The sequence below is a fragment of the Protobothrops mucrosquamatus genome, unplaced genomic scaffold, assembly GCF_001527695.2.
Source record: "Protobothrops mucrosquamatus isolate PMUCROS unplaced genomic scaffold, P.Mucros_1.0 scaffold_127, whole genome shotgun sequence".
Taxonomy (NCBI): Eukaryota; Metazoa; Chordata; class Lepidosauria; order Squamata; family Viperidae; genus Protobothrops; species Protobothrops mucrosquamatus.
In genome coordinates, this window is record NW_015386203.1 from 260522 (window position 1) to 279831 (window position 19310).

The 19310-nt window shown below is 41.1% G+C and overlaps 1 protein-coding gene across 1 annotated transcript; it reads left to right on the top strand.

The window, feature by feature from the left end:
• Window positions 1-6751: 6751 nt before the first annotated feature.
• Window positions 6752-15212, top strand: LOC107288726. Its single transcript, XM_015817373.1, has 4 exons — window positions 6752-6775; window positions 7911-8048; window positions 9450-9619; window positions 14505-15212. Exons 3-4 carry the CDS (start codon window positions 9485-9487, stop codon window positions 15210-15212), a joined length of 843 nt encoding a protein of 280 aa, XP_015672859.1. The 5' UTR covers window positions 6752-6775; window positions 7911-8048; window positions 9450-9484.
• Window positions 15213-19310: the final 4098 nt, after the last annotated feature.

Here is a 19310-nt window from a genome sequence, read left to right on the forward strand (position 1 = left end):
TATCAGAAACTTAGGGTCTTCAAGGCAGGCTTTTCTAGGAAATGAGACTTAAGTCAGGAAACGAAACCTAAGGCAGGCTTTGCATGAGAAATGAAACTTAAGTCAAGAAACGAAACTTATCTTGTAGAGATGAAACCTATAGCAGTGGAAAAGTACTCAGGGATATATTCATAGGGTATTTTGCTGATAATTGCAACATTATAATCTGTTTCTATTCTTCATTTTTCATAAATACTGCAGGACTGATTGGAGTACTGAAAGTTATTGCTATACCAGTTTCTATTTCGTTTTTCAACATGCAGTAGTATTTCTCAGCCATGCTTTCTATTGCAATTTTAAAAGCTGATCTTTTATTCAACAAAATTGATTACTATTTGACCAGAATCATGCATATGAGATGGGTGGCCGTATAAATCTGATCAATATGCTCACCATGGAGGAAGTAGTATCTCAACACATACTTAGGATCAAAAATAGGGTTGCCAGGTGTCCACTATTTGAGTGGACAGTCCACTTTTTTCACATGTTCACTATTTTTTTTCACAAAATAGTGGACATTTTTTTAATTCAAAAGCTTTATGATGAAATGGTACGTAATCTAAAGCTGTACAGTCTACTTTTTTTACTACTTTCCCCCCCCCCCCCCGCTTGTCCGCTATTTTTTGGAAGCAGACCTGGCAACCCTAATCAAAAAATCTATTCTCCCTTACTCTAAAATCAAATTTCTTTAGGAGGGAGAGGACATGCATTGTCCCTGCTGTTAACAGCCAACTCTTTAGCAACATGTTGGAAATCACAGTGATACCTGTTTGTAGACACCAATCTATCATGAAACAGACAGTAGTTAGATAAATTGTCTAAAACTCTGGTTGACATGTTCAGTTTATTTCTGTTAACAAAAATGTATGTTGAATGTTTATTTCTGGCAATCTCTGAACAATATTTATCATTGGTTAAATCTTTATATGTTTTTGTACAATTACTGCAGTGGAAATTATAAGGATGGTATACATCCAAGAAGACACAGAGGATAAAAATTGTTTTGATTTGCAGATCATATCCAGTAAACTGAGCTCTTCTGTCTTCATGTCCTGTCACTGAATCAAAGTCATCAAACATAAATGAAAGTGATACCAAGATCAGCATATTATATTTTCTTAGAGCTGATTTCCTTCTTTTTATCTCCTCCTCTCATTTAGAAGTCAATTTATTATTTCACCCTTTGATAGAAACATCTGAAGTTGTAATGGAGATGTTTTCCTTTTGGCATCCAGCATTCTGAAACTACCCCCTCCTCTTGATTTATGGGGGATGATTTACACACACAGAGAGTTTTATTTTTTTCTTTCTTTCTGCCCTTATTTATTGCTTCATCGCTCCCTTTAGGTTTCTGAGAATAAACAAGCAGCAGGAAATAACCTATCAGAAGTGACTGCAGTTTAAACTAGACAGGGCAGCGCCTTTTGTATTGCCATTGTGTTTAGCATCACCTTCCTTTTCTCATCCTTCCTTCCTGTTTGTTCTTTCAAACTGTGACTTTTCGTACCACAGCTTTTTGTTTTAGGCACAAGCCGGTAGCCTCTAGCCACAGTTAGTGGGGGTAAAACTAGACTCCAGTTCTTGCAAAGAGAGAAAGGAATAAATGAGAAACCTGTACATAGAGCTTTAATCTGGAAAAGGCTCAGTAGTCCATCATCCAAGAGAGAAACTGAAGTCTCAATAAGACAGCTGCATGAATCACATTTACCTTTTCAATTAGGAAATGCCTGGAGCTTCTACAGATGCATATGCAGGTTTGGGTAATCGTTTTTCAGATTCTCCAACTGAGCTAGTGATGATGAGCCATTTATATCTGAGCATCATTCTGCAGCAACAAGTACTCCTGAATTGCTGAGACAGCATAAACTGGGGAAAGTGAAAGGGATATATTTCTAAATAGGCAGTATTAGAAGAATTTATTTGGTCTGATTTTCTGAGCTGGGTCATGAGTAATCATATAATATGCAATAAACCCAAAGGGGTAGCTGCTAAAAGTAGAGTTTATTCATTCAACCACCTACAATGGTTGGAGGTAGTCTACCTTGTTAGGGGTCTACCAGTAGAGGTGTATATATAATGACAAGCAGGCTTTGATGTTTGGATACGCAGATTGAGATGCTCCTGCCCTGGACTTTGATCCTGAGGTGTATTGCCCTGAGGATGTGTGAAGTCCAGGAAGGAGGATTCTCCCTAAATGTGGATTATTGCGAGGGGATCTGGCGTCTTCCCTTGAGGCACGGCTGTCAAACTTGCCTTGTCACGTGTCGCGACATATCGCGACTCTTGCATTGGGGTGGGCGTGGCTTCAGTATGATGAAACCGGCCCATGGGCCGGCAGTTTGACACCCCTGAGGGAATTCTTTGATGGAGCCAGTGATGAAGTATTCGTCTAAATGTTAAGATTGTATGTTTCCAGAAGTTCAAAGGGAGGCTAAAGGAGGGGGGGCAGATCAAGGGCTTCCTATGTTCTTTTTATTTTTAAATTGTATATTAAATTCTATTTTTCTATTTAAATTCTATTTTTCTATTTAAATTCTATTCTATTTTAAATTCTGATGGCTGCAACATGTTTCATTCCACACTATGCAATCTTATAGTTTCATCATTTCATCAAGTAGGTATTATATCTCACTTCTTTTGAAAAGAAAAATAACACCTGTGTATTACTATCATCAGAGCTTATCCCACCAAGGATGAATATAACATAAATGACCACAGATACGATGGCATCTTTACCAGGCTATACACCATTTGTTGCTTTATTTTTTGGTTTTCATTACCTGATACACAATTTCAACTCGTTATAACTGATTACTTGAATGGGCACAATGATTTTGAAATATTTTTATGTTTGGTTTTTTTTGCAATACGTAATGAACATTGTTACAAAAAACACATCCAGTTGGATATGACTGCTGCTTGCGTTCCACTTTCCTGAAGTGAGCCAGGAATGAAGAAATACAGGTAGTCCTCGACTTACAACAGTTCATTTAGTGACCGCTCAAAGTTACAACGCCACTGAAAAAAGTGAGTTATGACAGTTTTTCGCAGTTACGACCTTGCAGCGTCCCCATGGTCACGTGATCAAAATTCAGATGCTCGGCAACTGGTTCATATTTATGACCGTTGCTGTGTCCCAAGGTCATGTGATCACCTTTTGCAACCTTCTGACAAGCAAAGTCAATGGAGAAGCCAGATTCATTTAACAACCGGGTTACTAACTTATTAACTGCAGTAATTCACTTAACAAATGAGGCAAGAAAGGTCATAAAATGGGGCAAAAATTACTTAACAAATGTCTCAACAGACATAACAACAAAAATTTTGGGCTCAATTGTGGTCATATGTTGAAGACTGCCTGTACATAAATCATTGTGTGTGGCTAACTCTATTTGCAAAGTCAGAATGCTGGGAGTAATAACCTATAGTATACATTGGGGTTAGGTGTTGGTGTGTTTTACAAGGTGGGGGAGGGACTGTGGGTTGCAAAATTAGTATCACAAAGTGGTATCATATTCTTTGATTTCTAACATGGAAATGCCTATTTTTAAGGCTTAAGTTATAGTGGAGATGAGCTACTAAGTTGATGAACTGAATTTTTTTTATTTGCACAAAGCTGTTTCAACAGGCTGAAAATCAGACCAAAGGTATAAATGTAGATAAGGATGGGGGTGGGGGACTTGCAAGGAAGTGAATAAAAAGAAAGAAAGAAAAAGGGAATAAATCTATAAATATTGTCATGCCATTTTAGATATCACAAGGTATAACGGCAACCTGAAATTCATCTGCTCTGAATAAAATTAATTTAAAGAAATATTTAACTTAATAAAATTCTTAAAAGAGGCAAATCACAGCATCAGCACAGAGAGATGGGCCCCACAGCCAATATTCTTCCAAACATGCTAGGCTGATTTAAGGAAGGCAGAAAAATTAGCTCTCGTGTTTGGGAGAGGAAAACATTTGCTTGCTTTAAAAACCTCACTATCCTTCTTCTGAAGCTAGGAAGGATAAGACACCTGTGGAGATTACGAAGAATGCCATCCTCTGTTTTCAGGACCATCTCCTCTGGAAATGTTTTGCTCAACAGTCAGCCTTCAAGGCCAACTGTTCAAGCATAGCAGGCATTAAAAAATAACCTGGCATAAGTGGCCTGAGAAACCTAATTAAATAAATCAAAACAGAAAATTATCAGTTCTGTCAAGGACAAATTTAGGCAAGATTCCCACCTAGGCATAGTCACGAACTGAACAGAAGGGAAGTGTGGAATATGGTAGTTTTATTAACTTCTTTGTGACTCTTCCACAGAATAAGTTGTGATCATATATTGAACTGAATGGATGTTCTACACTAGTCTGCTCTATAATTAAACTGCTGATTACATTGACTGATAACAAATTGGAAACAATCAGGGCACTGGAAGTTTTTAAGAAGAGACTGGACAGCCATTTGTCCGAAATGGTATAGGGTTTCCTGCCTGAGCAGGGGGTTGGAATAGATGACCTCCAAGGTCCCTTCCAACTTTATTATTATTATTATTATACTTCATTCCCGCCTTTGTCACAAGCTAAGCAACTGGATTCTGGAAGCTGCTTTGATGTGGAGGGAGAACTGCTTGCACATGCTTGCAAACAGAGAGATGGAACATTGATTCAAGACAGAAGAATCTTATCGCTGTCATAAATGTGACTGACCTGCAGACCCCTTAACCAATGGAAATTAATCCAGATGAAAAATACACATGGGGAGAGAATCCCTTTCCATATTAAATTCAGTCCTAAGAGGGACAATGCAAAAGAAACTGAAGACCCACTGGGTGTTCAACTTCAGAGCTCTATCCAACACCGAGGGCTTCCATCACAGCTTCTTTATAGAAATTCATCAGCTTGCATGAAAATACTGTAATAGAGGAACCCATTAGATGACAGAGAGGTTTAATTACCTGAAAACTGAGAATGAAGTTCTTGACATCTCCAGCTCTCCATTTTCCAGCAGAGTAACAAACCAGCCACATTACTTTTGCTCCCTTAGATCAGGGGTCTTCAAACTTGGCCCTTTTATGACTTGTGGACTTCAACTCCCAGAATTCCTCAGCCAGCATGCCTGGCTGAGGAATTCTGGGAGTTGAAATCCACAAGTCATAAAAGGACCAAGTTTGAAGACCCCTGGCCTAGATCCATGGGAGAGGGGGAGCTGCAGAAACAGAGCTTGGCCTTCCATGGTCTGAGGCTGAGCTCTATTTCTGCAGCCTGGCAGATGGACTGAATAGGCACAGAAAATGCCTCTGCCATGCTGTAGAAACAGAGTTCAGATCTCTGGGATCCAACTCTTTTTTTTTCCTTCAGCACAGGGAGTTCAACTCTCCTTGTCAGGCAACTTTTTCAATCAGGCCCCAGAGACAAGAGGGAGGCCTCTCAGCAGGACACAGCAGCTTGCAACCTTCCCTTCTGGCTTCCACACTGACCTTCTGAGGAAGCTGGCAGAGAAGATTACAAATAGCGATCACAGGGCAACTTGATAACCAATCGGAAGGGCAAACAAACACCCAAAATGTGATCATGTGACTGCAGCGTGACATTTCACAAGGGCCAGGACTACCCTTTCCAAGGCTGTCATAACTCTGAACGGTCATTAAACAACTGGTTGTAAGTCAAGGATTATCTGTCTAGCCTGGATATCTCTCCATGAAATGCAACAGAATTTGCACTACAATCAGCTGCATGATCGCTTCTTTGGCAATGGAGTTTCAGTTGTCTTCATCTATTGGTTCAATAGTGTGGGAAGTCAGCCCCCCAGAGAAGGAAATATTAAAAGGGCAGAAAAATATATTTCCTCCAAGGATCTTAAAGAGGCAGAAAAACATGCCCAGTTTGCTTAATAGCCCCAGCTCTCCCTCCCCCAAGCTCTGTACAAATGCAGGTATAGGAGACCTGGGCTAGAAGCTTAGGAAGACAAAGACCTAAAATTTGCATACCCCACCTTTGACAGGACGTGGTAGGATTAACTCACAAAGGCCAAAGGGCACATCCAAACTCGGGTAAGAATACGTGACATAGGAAATAGCCTCAAAACAGGAACAGGAAATAACTCCAAACAAAAGGTTTCAGAGAGTATAAAAACCCACTCCCCACGTGCTCAGCCCTTTTCTCTCTCCTCTTTCCTGCCAGAATCATCTTTTTGTCCGGCTCTTCTTTCTAAAGCAGTCACCATGTTGTTTATCCTCGGCTTGGATGAATCATGATGAAGACTTTTCCTTCAACAATAGGGAGGTCAAATTTAACAGTTCACTAATCTGTCCAGTGTGCGCGCTTTCTCACATTCACCACTGGGCAATTCACCGCAAGAAGTGGTGGAGGCATTTTTCAGCAGCCCGCCTGGGGGAAGCAAATTCAGCCGGCTCAATCGAGTCCGGATGGGTTGGACTTTTCCGCTGTGAGGGCGGACAGCGCTCAATCCTCCTCCTCCTGCACGCGCTTTCTGGAATCCCCCGCTGTAGGACTGGGTCCTACAGCAGCCTGCAAACTAAATACAGAGGCGGGGCGCCAGGGTGGCGTTTGGAAAGCGATAGTTTGTGCATCTTCTAATAAAACGGGCAGGCAGCGGCGAAAACCAAACTTCGCCGGGAACTCTTCCTTCAGCCGGCTGCGTCTGCAGGTTGAAGCAGAAGAGTTTTGGGGGAAAGTCTTTAATTGCGCGGTGCTGCTCTCGGCCCACTGGATTCCTTTTGATCTCGGCTGAGGTGAGTAAGGCGCCCCGGAGATGCGTCCCTGCAGATAACTCGCTTGCTTTACGGTGAGCCCCGTTAGCTCCTTATAGCCGAGGAGCTCGGCTTAAAGGATGGCGTTGCGACGCTCATCTCTTCCGGCTGGGATGTGAAGCGTTTATTCAGGCTTATGGCGCTGGGGAAAAAAAAACACACAATCTGACGTTTTGTAACTCATAGTGTCGCGGTAGGACGGGGATGTCGGTCGTTTGTCGCTATGGGAAAATGGAGAGATGGTTCTGGCTTGCAGCGGGAAACGAGGGGCTGTGACCAAAAGGGAAACACGGGACCGCCTTTCCTGCAAGATCGTTTTCCTTATGGGATAATAACTTCCCAAGTTGGGGGGGGGGGTTGTGGTTCTTTAGTTTCTTGTATTTGCAGCCCTTCTGGGTGTGGCACCGGTGATCTGACGCGAAGAACAGTTTGTTAAGGTGCCAAAGGGCTTAAACCGTCTATAGTTTCGTTTTTGGCTAAACCAGGGGTAGGCAACCTCGGCTCTTTTATGACTCATGGACTTCAACTCCCAGAATTCCCGAGTCAGCATAGCTGACTCGGGAATTCTGGGAGTTGAAGTCCATGAGTCATAAAAGAGCCGAGGTTGCCTACCCCTGGGCTAAACGCTAGTTAAGGTATCCTCCCTCTTCTGGGATCTGCCGCTGTTCTAAATTACGCCGTAAGGAGTGTTAGACAAGGAGTAATACAGTAGGCGCTTGTTTTTCAAAACCGAAAGTGATATTTTCACGCAACAAAAGACCTTATTCCGAAAAGCAAGTGTTTCGTGGTTGCGATGCTTTGGGAAACGATGGGTTGGGATCCTTTGGCAGGGAATGCTGGGTGTGACAGTGTTAACCTGGGCTTCTTCAGACTTAAGTTTTCTCATTGGTGAGACTGAGCGCAGGTGGCTGAAGAGGAAAACGAAAGTAATCGACCCTCATTTGCATAGTCGGCGTTGATTGGACGCTGCGGCGGTGGCGGCAGGGTTGCGCCTATCGTACAGCACCGAAAACGTTTCCTTCTTCCGCTGATTTCTTTTTGCCGCGGCAGCGCAGTTGTCCCTCCTACTTGTATGAATAACTCTCCTCCCGTTTTTGCTTATTTTGCTTCCCGACAGGTTGTAAAAAGCTCACCCTGGGTCGCCGGTCACCCAAGAAGGGCATTAAATGCCCTAAACGTCATGACACTCAAAATGCATCACACAAGTTCTACAGTAATTGTGGAGGACAGTTGACTCCGTCTTGCAGTGTGCAAAGTAAGTTCTTTGTAGTCCCAGCCGTGAATCACTCGATCAGATGCAACTGTTTCTCAATAAGAACTGGAACGTATTTTTTAAAATAAAAATATGGGGTGTAGAAAAAATTACAAATGGAATTTCTAGAGTTCTTTATGCTGTCTAGTTTGCTCTCTGTCATGTGCTGAATATGGTAGAGCAGTAGTTCTCAATCTTTTCTTTCACACTGGACTTCCTTTAAATACCTTTTGTGGCCGTGGACCATGGCCAGGACTCCTAAGACTTAACTCAAGATTTAAATCATAACATTTCTACAAGTCTTCAGTCTTCATGGATCCCTTGGGATGACATCGTGCTCCAGGGGTCAGCAGACCACAGGCTGAGAACCACTGTATTCTACCAAGATTGCATTTAAAAAAAAAGCTGTAAAGTAATAAAGATACATATGTTGCCTTTCTCCTCTAACTTTTCTCTATTCCTTTTTTTAAAAACTCATTTCAGAATAAATGATTGTTACTTATATTATTTCCTGTCACCTGGAGTATATTAACTTAGAGTAAGCTACATGACATTGAATAATAATTTAGTTTCTTGAATTAGGTTCAGCTTAATATTTAATTCAGCAAATCTTTCAAAGTCTCTAATGAAATTAATCTAAAAATCTCCCATAAAATATGTACCAGTCCTGTTCCCCTCCAATTGAATGAGTGCTGCTACCAGAGAAATGGAGAGCATTTCAGATATACATGCTATTAGGTTATGTGCATAGTTGCTTTTAAATGAAAGAGGTAACAGCGTGCACTTTAAGTACTGAATGGTTATGCTCAAGATTGGAGGAATAAAGGAATTCCAACAGAAGAAGAAATCCTGTATAAAATTTTATCATGTGCTGAGATGGACAGGCTTACTATGGCTATGAAAGACAAGACAGAACTGGAATATTTCAAAATCTGGGACAAATTTTATCGCTGGTATGAATCAAGGAGAACCGCTCGGATCTTAAGTTAACGATAGGATTGAAACATACATATAATTGTATATATAATTGTATTGTGTAGAAGAATGAGGTTTATATAGAGGTTAAGGATGATGTATTAAGTTTTTGTATCACGAGAAACAAACTGTTAGGAATATTTATTCTGGAATGCCACGTATGTCCATTTTTGTTTTAATTGTATTATAAATAAACTTTTTATAAATAAATAAATAAAAAAGCACTGAATGGTTGATGTTCCCTGTAGTGCAGGCCTGGGAATGTAAATACACTTTGCAATAAAAAGGTTTGGTAGAAAACTGATAGTTTCAGTAACTTAAGCCCAATCATTTCTCTTTCTTTGTCCCTGAGATTCACATTGCAGCCTCTCAGTTGAGTTCAGATTGCTCTTTAATTGACTTTCAAAAAATGTCATATTTTGGTTGCAGACAGGAGGGATGAAGAAAAGACTTCACTGGTAGAGATGGAACCTGATGGAGAATTGACGGTGGAGAGTTCCCCTTTGTCAGGATCATTGGTGAATGAGCAGCCATCTAGCGAACAAATGCCTGGGGCGTCTGAAAGCCTTGGGAAGGGCACCTCAGCCTCCCAAAAGCGAGTAAGTAGAGTAAGCGTATTTGGATACCAGTTGTGATTTGTCCAGAAAAGTCGCTTTTTTGCAGTAAGAATTTTCAATGACTCCCTCTTCCTATTCTTTGCTGGAATCTCGGAGCTGCTCCTTCGCTTTTGCTGCATTTACTTGTTTTACCTGTGACTGCATTAAAAGCTAACATTTGTATTTTGCTCCCAGATAATAAGTTCTCTGAAAGCAAGGCTGTTTTTCAACAGGCAAAAAAACCTCTGAATGCTGGTGACTGGGATATGTTGGATGACAGTAATCATCCTCCTTCCAGAAAAAAAAACGAAGGGAGAACCTATGCCTACAGGAGGGCAGTAAACTATGCCCAGTTCCTCAGCAGGTAGTTTTTCTAGTACGTGGTGTTCTGTTAATTGTCACAAGTTGTTGCCTGCTCAGATGCAAGTCTAATTGTTCTGAAATTTGGGACTTCTTGTTTTGAATATGAAACAAAATTGAAAGGTCAAAGGATTTGTTGATACAAAAAGGATGAAAAGGATCCCTTTAGGATTTGTTGATACAAAAAGCTGAAAAGAAGGACATTCTTGGTGATGGAAATATGAATTAGATCCCATAAAGTCTGAAGGATGTCTCTCTCCCTCTCCCCAGCTCTAGTCCAACATAGAGAGGTACTCCTTGATTTACGACCATTTGTTCAGCAGCCATGCAAAATTAGGATGCTGAACAAAGGGACTTACAGCTAGTGCTCGATCATAATAGTTGTAGCAGTGTTCCTACGGTCATGTGATTGCCATCCCTGCTCTCGGCAACCCATTTGCATTTATGAAGGGTTGCCAGGCCCTCTATGGTCATGTCATGTGATCACCATTTGCAGTCTTCCCTGCTGGCTTCTTTAGAAAGTCAACAGGGAAGCCAACAGGAAAAGTTGCAGGCTGCTGTCGCAGGTCTCCCCCCTTTGGGTCCTGGAGTCTGCCTGAAAAAGATCCGTCAGGGCCCATTTTGGGAATGACCTTTTCAGCCAGCCTCTTTAAGAGCAGAAGGGCTGCTTACCAGGTTGACTTTGCCTCATGTGGAGGGCAGACTCCCTCCTCCAGGCAGCCCTCTCAAAGGCGTTGGCTGAAAAAGTCCATGACAAAAGCCAAGAGGGATTTTATCCTGGGCCACTTGTAGCAGGGAGCACCTGGAGTCAGGCTTCAAGTGCCCCTGCGCTAAAATCCCCCTTAGCTTTTGCAGCGTCTTGGACTTTTTCAAGCAGCATCTTTGAGAATGACAGGGCTGCCTGTCAAATGGATTTCTCCCTTCTGTGGGGCAGTGTCACCATCCAGCTTGAGAATCCAAATAAAACTCCAGATAAATTCCATTTCCAGATTTCCCTCCCCATCGTGTGCTAGACTTTCTAGCACAGGGGTGAAAGGGGAACTGGTGCTTCAGAATCTGAGTTTCGTTTTCCCTTTTGCAAATGGAGGGGAGGGGAACGCCTGGGGTGGACCAGAGAAACGAAGCTCTTTGCGAATCCCAGCTTTGTTTTCTCTGGTCCAATGCAGGAAATCCATTCTGTGCACAGGCAACTATTTCAGCAGGAAGCTCTTTTGCTTCACTCTTTTAATGACCTGCAAGCTCACTTAGTGACTGCACCTGTGAGAGACAGGAGAACAGTCACTGAGCGAAGCAATCGTGAATGCCTTGCTGGATGACTGCAATGACTGATGGCCATAATGGGCACGCTCTATTATCAGTCGTAAGTCAAGGACTATCTGTACTAATGAGCACATCAGAGGGAAAGTTGTATGTGCTGTTAATTGGTCTACTCTAGATGTTAAATGTCTGCTTAAAACAATATTTAAGTAGCGTATTTTTTTGTATGTTTATGTTGCTATAAAATCCATCTGCATGAGTAATTCAGCTTGAACTTTTGTATTATTTGCCTGTTCTACTTAGAAGAATCCCAAATCCCAGACTTTCCAGTATATTTAAAAAAATATACATCGCCTCTTTTGGTACTTATTTTTTCTTGGCCTTTTTATGTCCAATAAGGAGTGGTTTTCATGTGATGTATCATACTAAAATATGGGTGCATTTTATTACGTGGGAAACCTTAACTGAATGCATTAACTGTTAAGTTTCTCTAACAGTTATACAAGCCATGGAGAAAATGAATGTTGTTCCTTTTTCTCTTAAAGGGAAATATAAATGGTATTTTTTATCTTTCATAATACATTCTTTAAATATACAGGTAGTCCTCGACTTACAATAGTTCATTTAGTGCAGTGGTTCTCAACCTTCCTAATGCCACAACCCTTTAATACAGTTCCTCATGTTGTGGTGACCCCCAACCCTAAGGCAGTGGTTCTCAACCTTTTTCATGCCGCGACCCCAACAGGTCGTAAGTCGAGGACTAAACCGGTCGTAAGTCGAGGACTAAACCGGTCGTAAGTCGAGGACTTTCCCTGCCCGGGAGCGCCGCACATGCGTGGTTCCGCCCCCTGCGCCGGCCAAGGCGTAGCTGGCAAGCGGCAGAGACGGAGCAGGCCGACCACCAGCTGGCCCAGCCCAAGGGAGGTAAGGCACCCGCCGGAAAAGGGGAAAAAAATGGCGGACAAAAAAAATGGCGGACAGCCTTGCTTGGCGACCCCCATGAAATGGTCGATCGACCCCAAATGGGGTCCCGACCCACAGGTTGAGAACCACTGCCCTAAGGGCTCTCCAAGCGCGCACCGGCGCCGCCCACTCACCTGCCGCGCCCGGGGCTCAGCGCGCCTCGCCTGTCCTCGCCTCACTTCCGAAGGTCGCTGGCCTGCCCGGCTCCAGCTGGCCGAGGAGGGGGGGCAGGAAGGTCGCTCCGCCCAGCCTAGTTGGAGAAGCACCCAGGCGTGGAGAGGGAGAGAGAGAGAGAGAGAGAACCAAGAGGGCGACAGCGCTGGCAGAGCTTGGTTCAGCCTCCTCCGCGGAAAGGGCCGCAAAGCAGCGCAGCCTCCCTTAGGAGATGCTCAACGGAAACGAATCCGGCGCTGCAACAGCCCCCAGCTCGAAGCCGTGCGGAGACAGATGCGGAGTGGTGTCTCGGTTCCTAAGACCATCGGAAATATGTGTTTTCCGATGGTCTTAGGCGACCCCTGTAAAAGGGTCGTTCGACCCCCAAAGGGGTCACGACCCACAGGTTGAGAACCGCTGATTTAGTGACTCTTCAAATTTACAACAACACTGAAAAAAGTGACTTCTGACTGTTTTTCGCACTTATGACCATTACAGCATCCCCATGGTCACAGAATCAAAATTCAGATCTTGGGAACTGACTCATATTTATGATAGGGGTCATGTGATCACCTTTTGAGACTTTCTGACAAGCAAAGTCAATGGGGAAGCCGGATTCACTTAACAACCGTGTTACTAACTTAACTGTAGTGATTCATTTAACAACTGTGGCAATAAAGACTGTAAAATGGGGCAAAACTCACTTAGCAACTGTTGTCTTAAGTCAAGGATTACCTGTATACTATTCTTCAGTACTGACAGTTGAGTGCCAGATGGATTCCATGAAACACTCCAATTCATTATTAGCTAGAAAACATCCCGGGGCTCTCCTTTTTCCATTTTTTGTAAAGGCTGCTGAACAGTTTCTGTTGTGTGGCATCAGAAGCTTTTAATGGGCAACATGCACTAACCCTTATGGAGGCTTAACACGTCTGTTTTGCTAGTCAGTGTGAAATTGATTTCCAGTGAAAACAATCCAGTAATTTTGGATATGTCAATTCTCTCCTGTCTGTATATTTAAGCAAGTCACCCTTGCTTAGAATGAAAATGAAAATTGATTCACTGTATTGGGTACATTTGATTGCTGGAGACAGAATCCAAACAGCAAGGCTAAGAAATGGGGAACATTTAAAAGGATTTCTTTACCCAAAACAAAATAAATTGCAAAATGTAGAACTCATATTTCACAGTTTATATTGCTTTTCTTTAAGCAGCTTTGAGTGCATTCTTTAGTTTTTCACAATATCGTTGAGATATTTTTCCTTGCTTAAAATAAAAAGTGGCCCACCATCACAAATGGTACAATTCTTTAGATTTTTCTACATATGGAGGAAAACCTGACGAATTTTAAAAGAAAATATATCCAATATTCAAATTAAGAAGGTATCGTGTAACCTCTTTCCCTGGAAGACCCTCTGTTTTCATGGGAGGAAGTCCAGGCTGGTTTAAAATATGAATGAAAAGAATAATAATGAGAAAACAACCACCCAAGGAAAGGTTTATTGTTTTGTACTTTCACAGTAAGGTCAAAAGAAATCCAGTTACGGTTTTTAGCTGGCTCCCTTGGCTAAGAAATGAATATGAGCACTGCCCCCCTGAGGTTGGACATGACTGGACAGGGGAAACCTTTACATTTATGGCAAAAGAAGTTGTAAAATCGGCCAAAATTCACTTAACAACTTACTTAACAATGGAAATTTTGGGCTCAATTGTGATCATAAGTTGAGGGCTACTTATAACTGGTTTCTTTTGTTGAGTCTTTTAATCAATCTTTTCTTTTTCTGTGCTCCTCATTATATTTTTTTCATTTTTTCCCCCAGCTCTTAGTCCTTGCTACTCTTTTATTGCATGGCTTGCCTGGGGTAGAATGCAGTTAAATTTTGTTTGTAACAAACTGTAGGCAAACTAGCAAAGTTTGCAATCATTTGAAGCATCACAAGAAGGGAGACAAGCTTTGATACTCCAGTCTCTTATAATTTTGATTTTAAAAGTCCAACAGAAAAATACAGCTAATAGTATGATAAAATGCTGAAAATCTAGGAGTTTCTATTGTGTTTAATGAGAAAGGGATAGTTTTAGTTATTTGAATTATTTGTGATGCACTAAAATCTGATTTTCCATTTTTAAGTACCTTGTTTTTCTTTCCATCTTGTAGAAGAACAGGAAAAGGAACAAGAAGAAGACTTCTCCAGATAGTGAATTGCATAGTTCCTTGTCAAGCTTAAGTTCAGCTCCATCCAGTCTTGATTGTTCACTTACTCCAGATGTGGCTAATGTGAGAATTCCAGTAGAAGAAAGTCAACATTCAGAAACTAAGTCGATTGACTTAATGCCATCCATTGAGGATAGTAGTGGCCAGATTAGAAATACCTCCTTCCGTGCAGATCAGGGTCAAGAATTTGTGAGCAGAACAGAAATCCAGAATCAGCTAGTACAAAATAAGAAAAATGATGCAATAAGTCAACCTGCTGTTACTGCTGTCACGGGGGAGAAGATGGAGGAGGATAGTTCCAGAAAGGTTGATATAATTGGTGAACAGAGAGATACTAGCAAGAAACAATGTGCCACCAGTTCTGTTGGACCTGGACAACTTTCAGAGAATATAACCAATATATCAAATGAAAGTGTTATGCAACCTGTTTCTAAGGGAGACACGGACAGCAGATCTTCAGATCTCAATGTTAATGTTACATCTACGGAGGGGGAAAAAACAGGATCGAGCATTGAATATCAAAACTCTGGAATGAAGAGATGTTTGCCTAAATCTGAAGTGAAAAATAGCAGTTCAACAGAAGTTACGGAAGAGGCCAAGCAACAGAAGAGTGCTAGTTCAAAAGTAAATTGCTCAATTTATATGTGGTAGCATATATCTTGGTCTCTTTTTTGTTAGTGTAATAGTATGTGGGAATGATGTGGGAAGAGCCATGGCTAGGGGAACGGTTGGATAAGGAGATGAGCCCACAGAAGGAATGTGGGTGTGAAAAAGGGACACTCCCTAGTTCATAGGTTGTAAAGGTAATGGAGAAATATACTTTCAGACTTGAGATATTGATAGAGTAACCTTACAATAAAGTGGAATTTGTTCAACTGTCTGGACTACCTTGCTAGGCTGATAGCCACCTTGAATGGACTTTTTAGGAAGAAAGAGTGTAAGCTAAATGATACATAAATCTCATAGATGGTTATTTTTTTGTGAAGCAATAAATGTATCTTGCCCTGTAATTAAATATTTGCTGTATCTTGGGGATTCGAAGCATTTGTACATCCTGAGAGATAATTAGTTTTACAGGCCACATGTAAGAGGTGTGACAACTTGATATCCACGGGTGGGGTTATCCATGTCACTCCTGCAGAGCATCTAGACTGCCAATTTTTATGAAGTATGTTTAAAGGTAATTTTGAAGCCTCTTCTATGGATTACCTGTAGCGCTTTGCAGACCACCAGTATTTCCGAGACTATTGCTTGGGAACCCTTGCTGTAGGTAGTGCCATAGTTCTAGAACAAGGGAGAAGAATGTAATATCTGAATACTTAGCAGATCTAGATTTCTGAGTCTACTGAAATCAACTGCTTGTGATTTTAAATGGACCCAGCATTTTATCTACACCCACAGTCTTAGCCAGCTAAATAGCATGTTGAAGAGTGGTGTAGGGCAGGGGTCCCAACCCCCAGCCAGCAACTGGGCCGCACAAACAAGCAAAGCCCCATCCCCGAGATGCAGGTAGCATACAAAACCATGCACTCTCCGGCTCGCAGAACCGGTCCCTGGTGCCCAAAAGGTCCCGGGTATTCCAGCAATTTTAGCAGCAGCAGCTTGTACTAGAGAGCTAGCCTACAATCTTGTATAAAATATCATGAACCTTATTAACCTCCTAAGAATCATCCTGAATATTTCTTATTTTCTAAGAACAGAATTGTGAACTTGGGAAGACTTGACTAGTGTTTAGATTTCTACCTGGCTTAAGTCCAAAACAAGAATACATGGTGTGATTAGAGGAGAATCTTTATTGCAAAAAAGGAAAAAGCCACTTTCTGTTAATATGATGGTGCAATTCCCTGTTATTCCTAGCAGATTCCAGCACTTTCTCTTATCTTCCCATGGTTTAATGGTCATTTTTACCTGAGACTTCTCAGCCTTGAACAATGGGCAGTTGTTTATTGTTAGCATAATTGACATCTCTACCCTACCCTGGGAGACGCCAAACTTCAGTGCTGTGTGGTGAGAAATAGGAGCTATCAGTGGCTGAGAATTAAACCTTCCAGGCTCATACTAAAGACCATAGCAATCTCCAGAAAGAGAATAATGAAAAATGTCTACTAGGACTTCACATGCAGCAAATTGTTAACTTCATTTTCTTCTACTTCTGCTTAAATAGAACAAACTAATTGACAAACGTGAAGCAGCATACTTTATGTGCCAATGTTAATGTTCTTTGTTGCATGAGTTATATTTGGTGATCTGAAATCTCTTGATAGGAAAACTTTTGTATAACGCAAGAGCACCTTTCTAGCAACCAGATAGTAAACATCATAAAAATGAGCAATTCCTTTTTTTTTTTTTTGGTTTTTTTTGTTATCCTAAGTAATTGTCACACAGCAGTTTAGCAAAAACCCTTCTAGGCTACTCACTGATTTATTTGCATGGACACTTTCTAATGCTTGCTTTTGTATATCTGATATGCCTTTATTACAGAAAGAAAAGCTAAATGCGGCCCAACAGGAGTATGTCTCTGAAAAGGGACAAAAAATATGCACTCCAGTGGAAGAGTCTGGGGAAGAAAGGGATTCTGCTGCTGCTGGAAATCAAAAGCCGCAGACAAGAAACAAAGCCAGTGCGGAAGAGAGGAATCATGAAGTCCCTGCTGTCAAAAAAAAGTACGGTGTAATTATTTGCCATTGACAGACATACATGCATGCATGCATACATACATACATACATACATACATATGTTGACATTTAATATAATAGTCTAATAATAGTTGTAACACAACTCCACAAAAGCCTATTTTCTTTTTTATCCTTATTTAGGTGAATCGGAAGTTTCAGATTTAGTAGAACTGTAACATGATTCTTCCTTCATAGACTTTTCTAATATGCAGCAGTGGAAACGATACGGCTTCTTAACAGGCTTGATCAAAAATATCCCCCTATTTGAAAGCAATTCCAATATGCTTAACCTATATTTGATTGCTTAATTTTTATTTTTGTGTGCGTGTGTGTAAACTTATAGTGCTTTTGATTATTCTTTCTCCCCTCCCTGAGGAATTCTGGGAGTTGAAGGACCAGGTTTTTATACCCCTGATCTGGACAATCCATGAGGTTTTCTTTTGGCAACAATATAAAAGTGACTCGTTGCTTCAACTTTCTGTGTCAATTTTCAGCTTCTTGGTATAACTTATAGTCCTGGGATTGCCTTGTAGTTCCATTCAAATTCTAACAGGACTAAAGCTACTTCCTTTTTCAAGGTCAACCAGAGAGTTTTACTCTTATGTTTTCCTTTTTCAAAAGAAATAAAGGCTGCATCAATTTTACTACAAGCTGGGTGCATGCTAAAGATAATATTATTAACTTCAGTTTTTGAGAGTTCACAATGGCTATCACTATCAAGTTACTGCTTCTTTAATTTGTTACTGTATTTTGATAGCGTGTTTATTTTACTATGTTTTCAGCAGTAGTTTTGAAACTTTGTGCACCCTTTATTTGAAGTTTGTGTGTGTGTGTGTGTGTGTGTGTGTATGTATGTATATATATGTGTGTGTGCATATGTATATATATGTATGTGTGTGTGTGTGTATATAAGCCATCTTTTATTATTCTGTCTTGCAGTCAGACACCTATGGAGAACATTACAGTTTATTTCCATGCTATTCTGTCTAAGGACTTCAAGATAGACCCCGAGAAGCATAAAGTGCTCATTATGGCAGGGGGAATTTCTGATTATACCAACTGGAAAGATACTGTATGTGAGCTGAGCTGTACCCAGTAAGTATATGTTGGTATGATAAAGCATATTCTCAGTTTATATATATATATATATATGAGAATTAATTATGCTAAAAATCCGACTCTTGGGAATCATAGTAAACGAATAAAACCGAGCACCAAGAGAAGTAAAGTATAAAAGTTTAAAAATTTACTGAGCCAAGCTTTCGTCAGAACCCGTCTGACATCATCAGGGCGTTAAAACAGCAGTCTGGGAGAAACCCTTATAAAGTGTGTGTGTCAATNTCTAGCACGGCAGGAACAGCTGGGTCCGATGACGCGTAGCAGAAGCCGGATGCAAGCAATTGACACACACACTTTATAAGGGTTTCTCCCAGACTGCTGTTTTAACGCCCTGATGATGTCAGACGGGTTCTGACGAAAGCTTGGCTCAGTAAATTTTTAAACTTTTATACTTTACTTCTCTTGGTGCTCGGTTTTATTCATATGTATATATATATATATATATGTTTTCTGAGGTTTTCGCGGGTGTTTGTATGTAGGTCTTTATTCGGGTTTTCTCCCGCGTAGAATTAGAAGTGTCTTGGCGATGTTTCGACGAAGTCACATTCGTCATCTTCAGGCTGGTGTCTTCAGCTTCCTGCTTCTCCCAGAAGCAGGAAGCTGAAGACACCAGCCTGAAGATGACGAATGTGACTTTGTCGAAACGTCGCCAAGACACTTCTAATTCTACGCGGGAGAAAACCCGAATAACTAAAGACCTACATATATATATATATACACACACACACATACATACACACACACACACACACACACACACATATGTTTTATTAAGTTTTATAGTTACAAGTCTTTAGTACTTAATAAACAGTGCTTAATAAACAATGTGTTGTCTGGGTTCACGTATTTAAGGGGCACCAGGACCCCCCCCTTTTCTTCTGGGATCTTTTTTCAGGGAAATTTTTTTGGGATTCTTTTTTCAGGGAAATTTTTTAAAAAAGTAGAGCAGGAAAA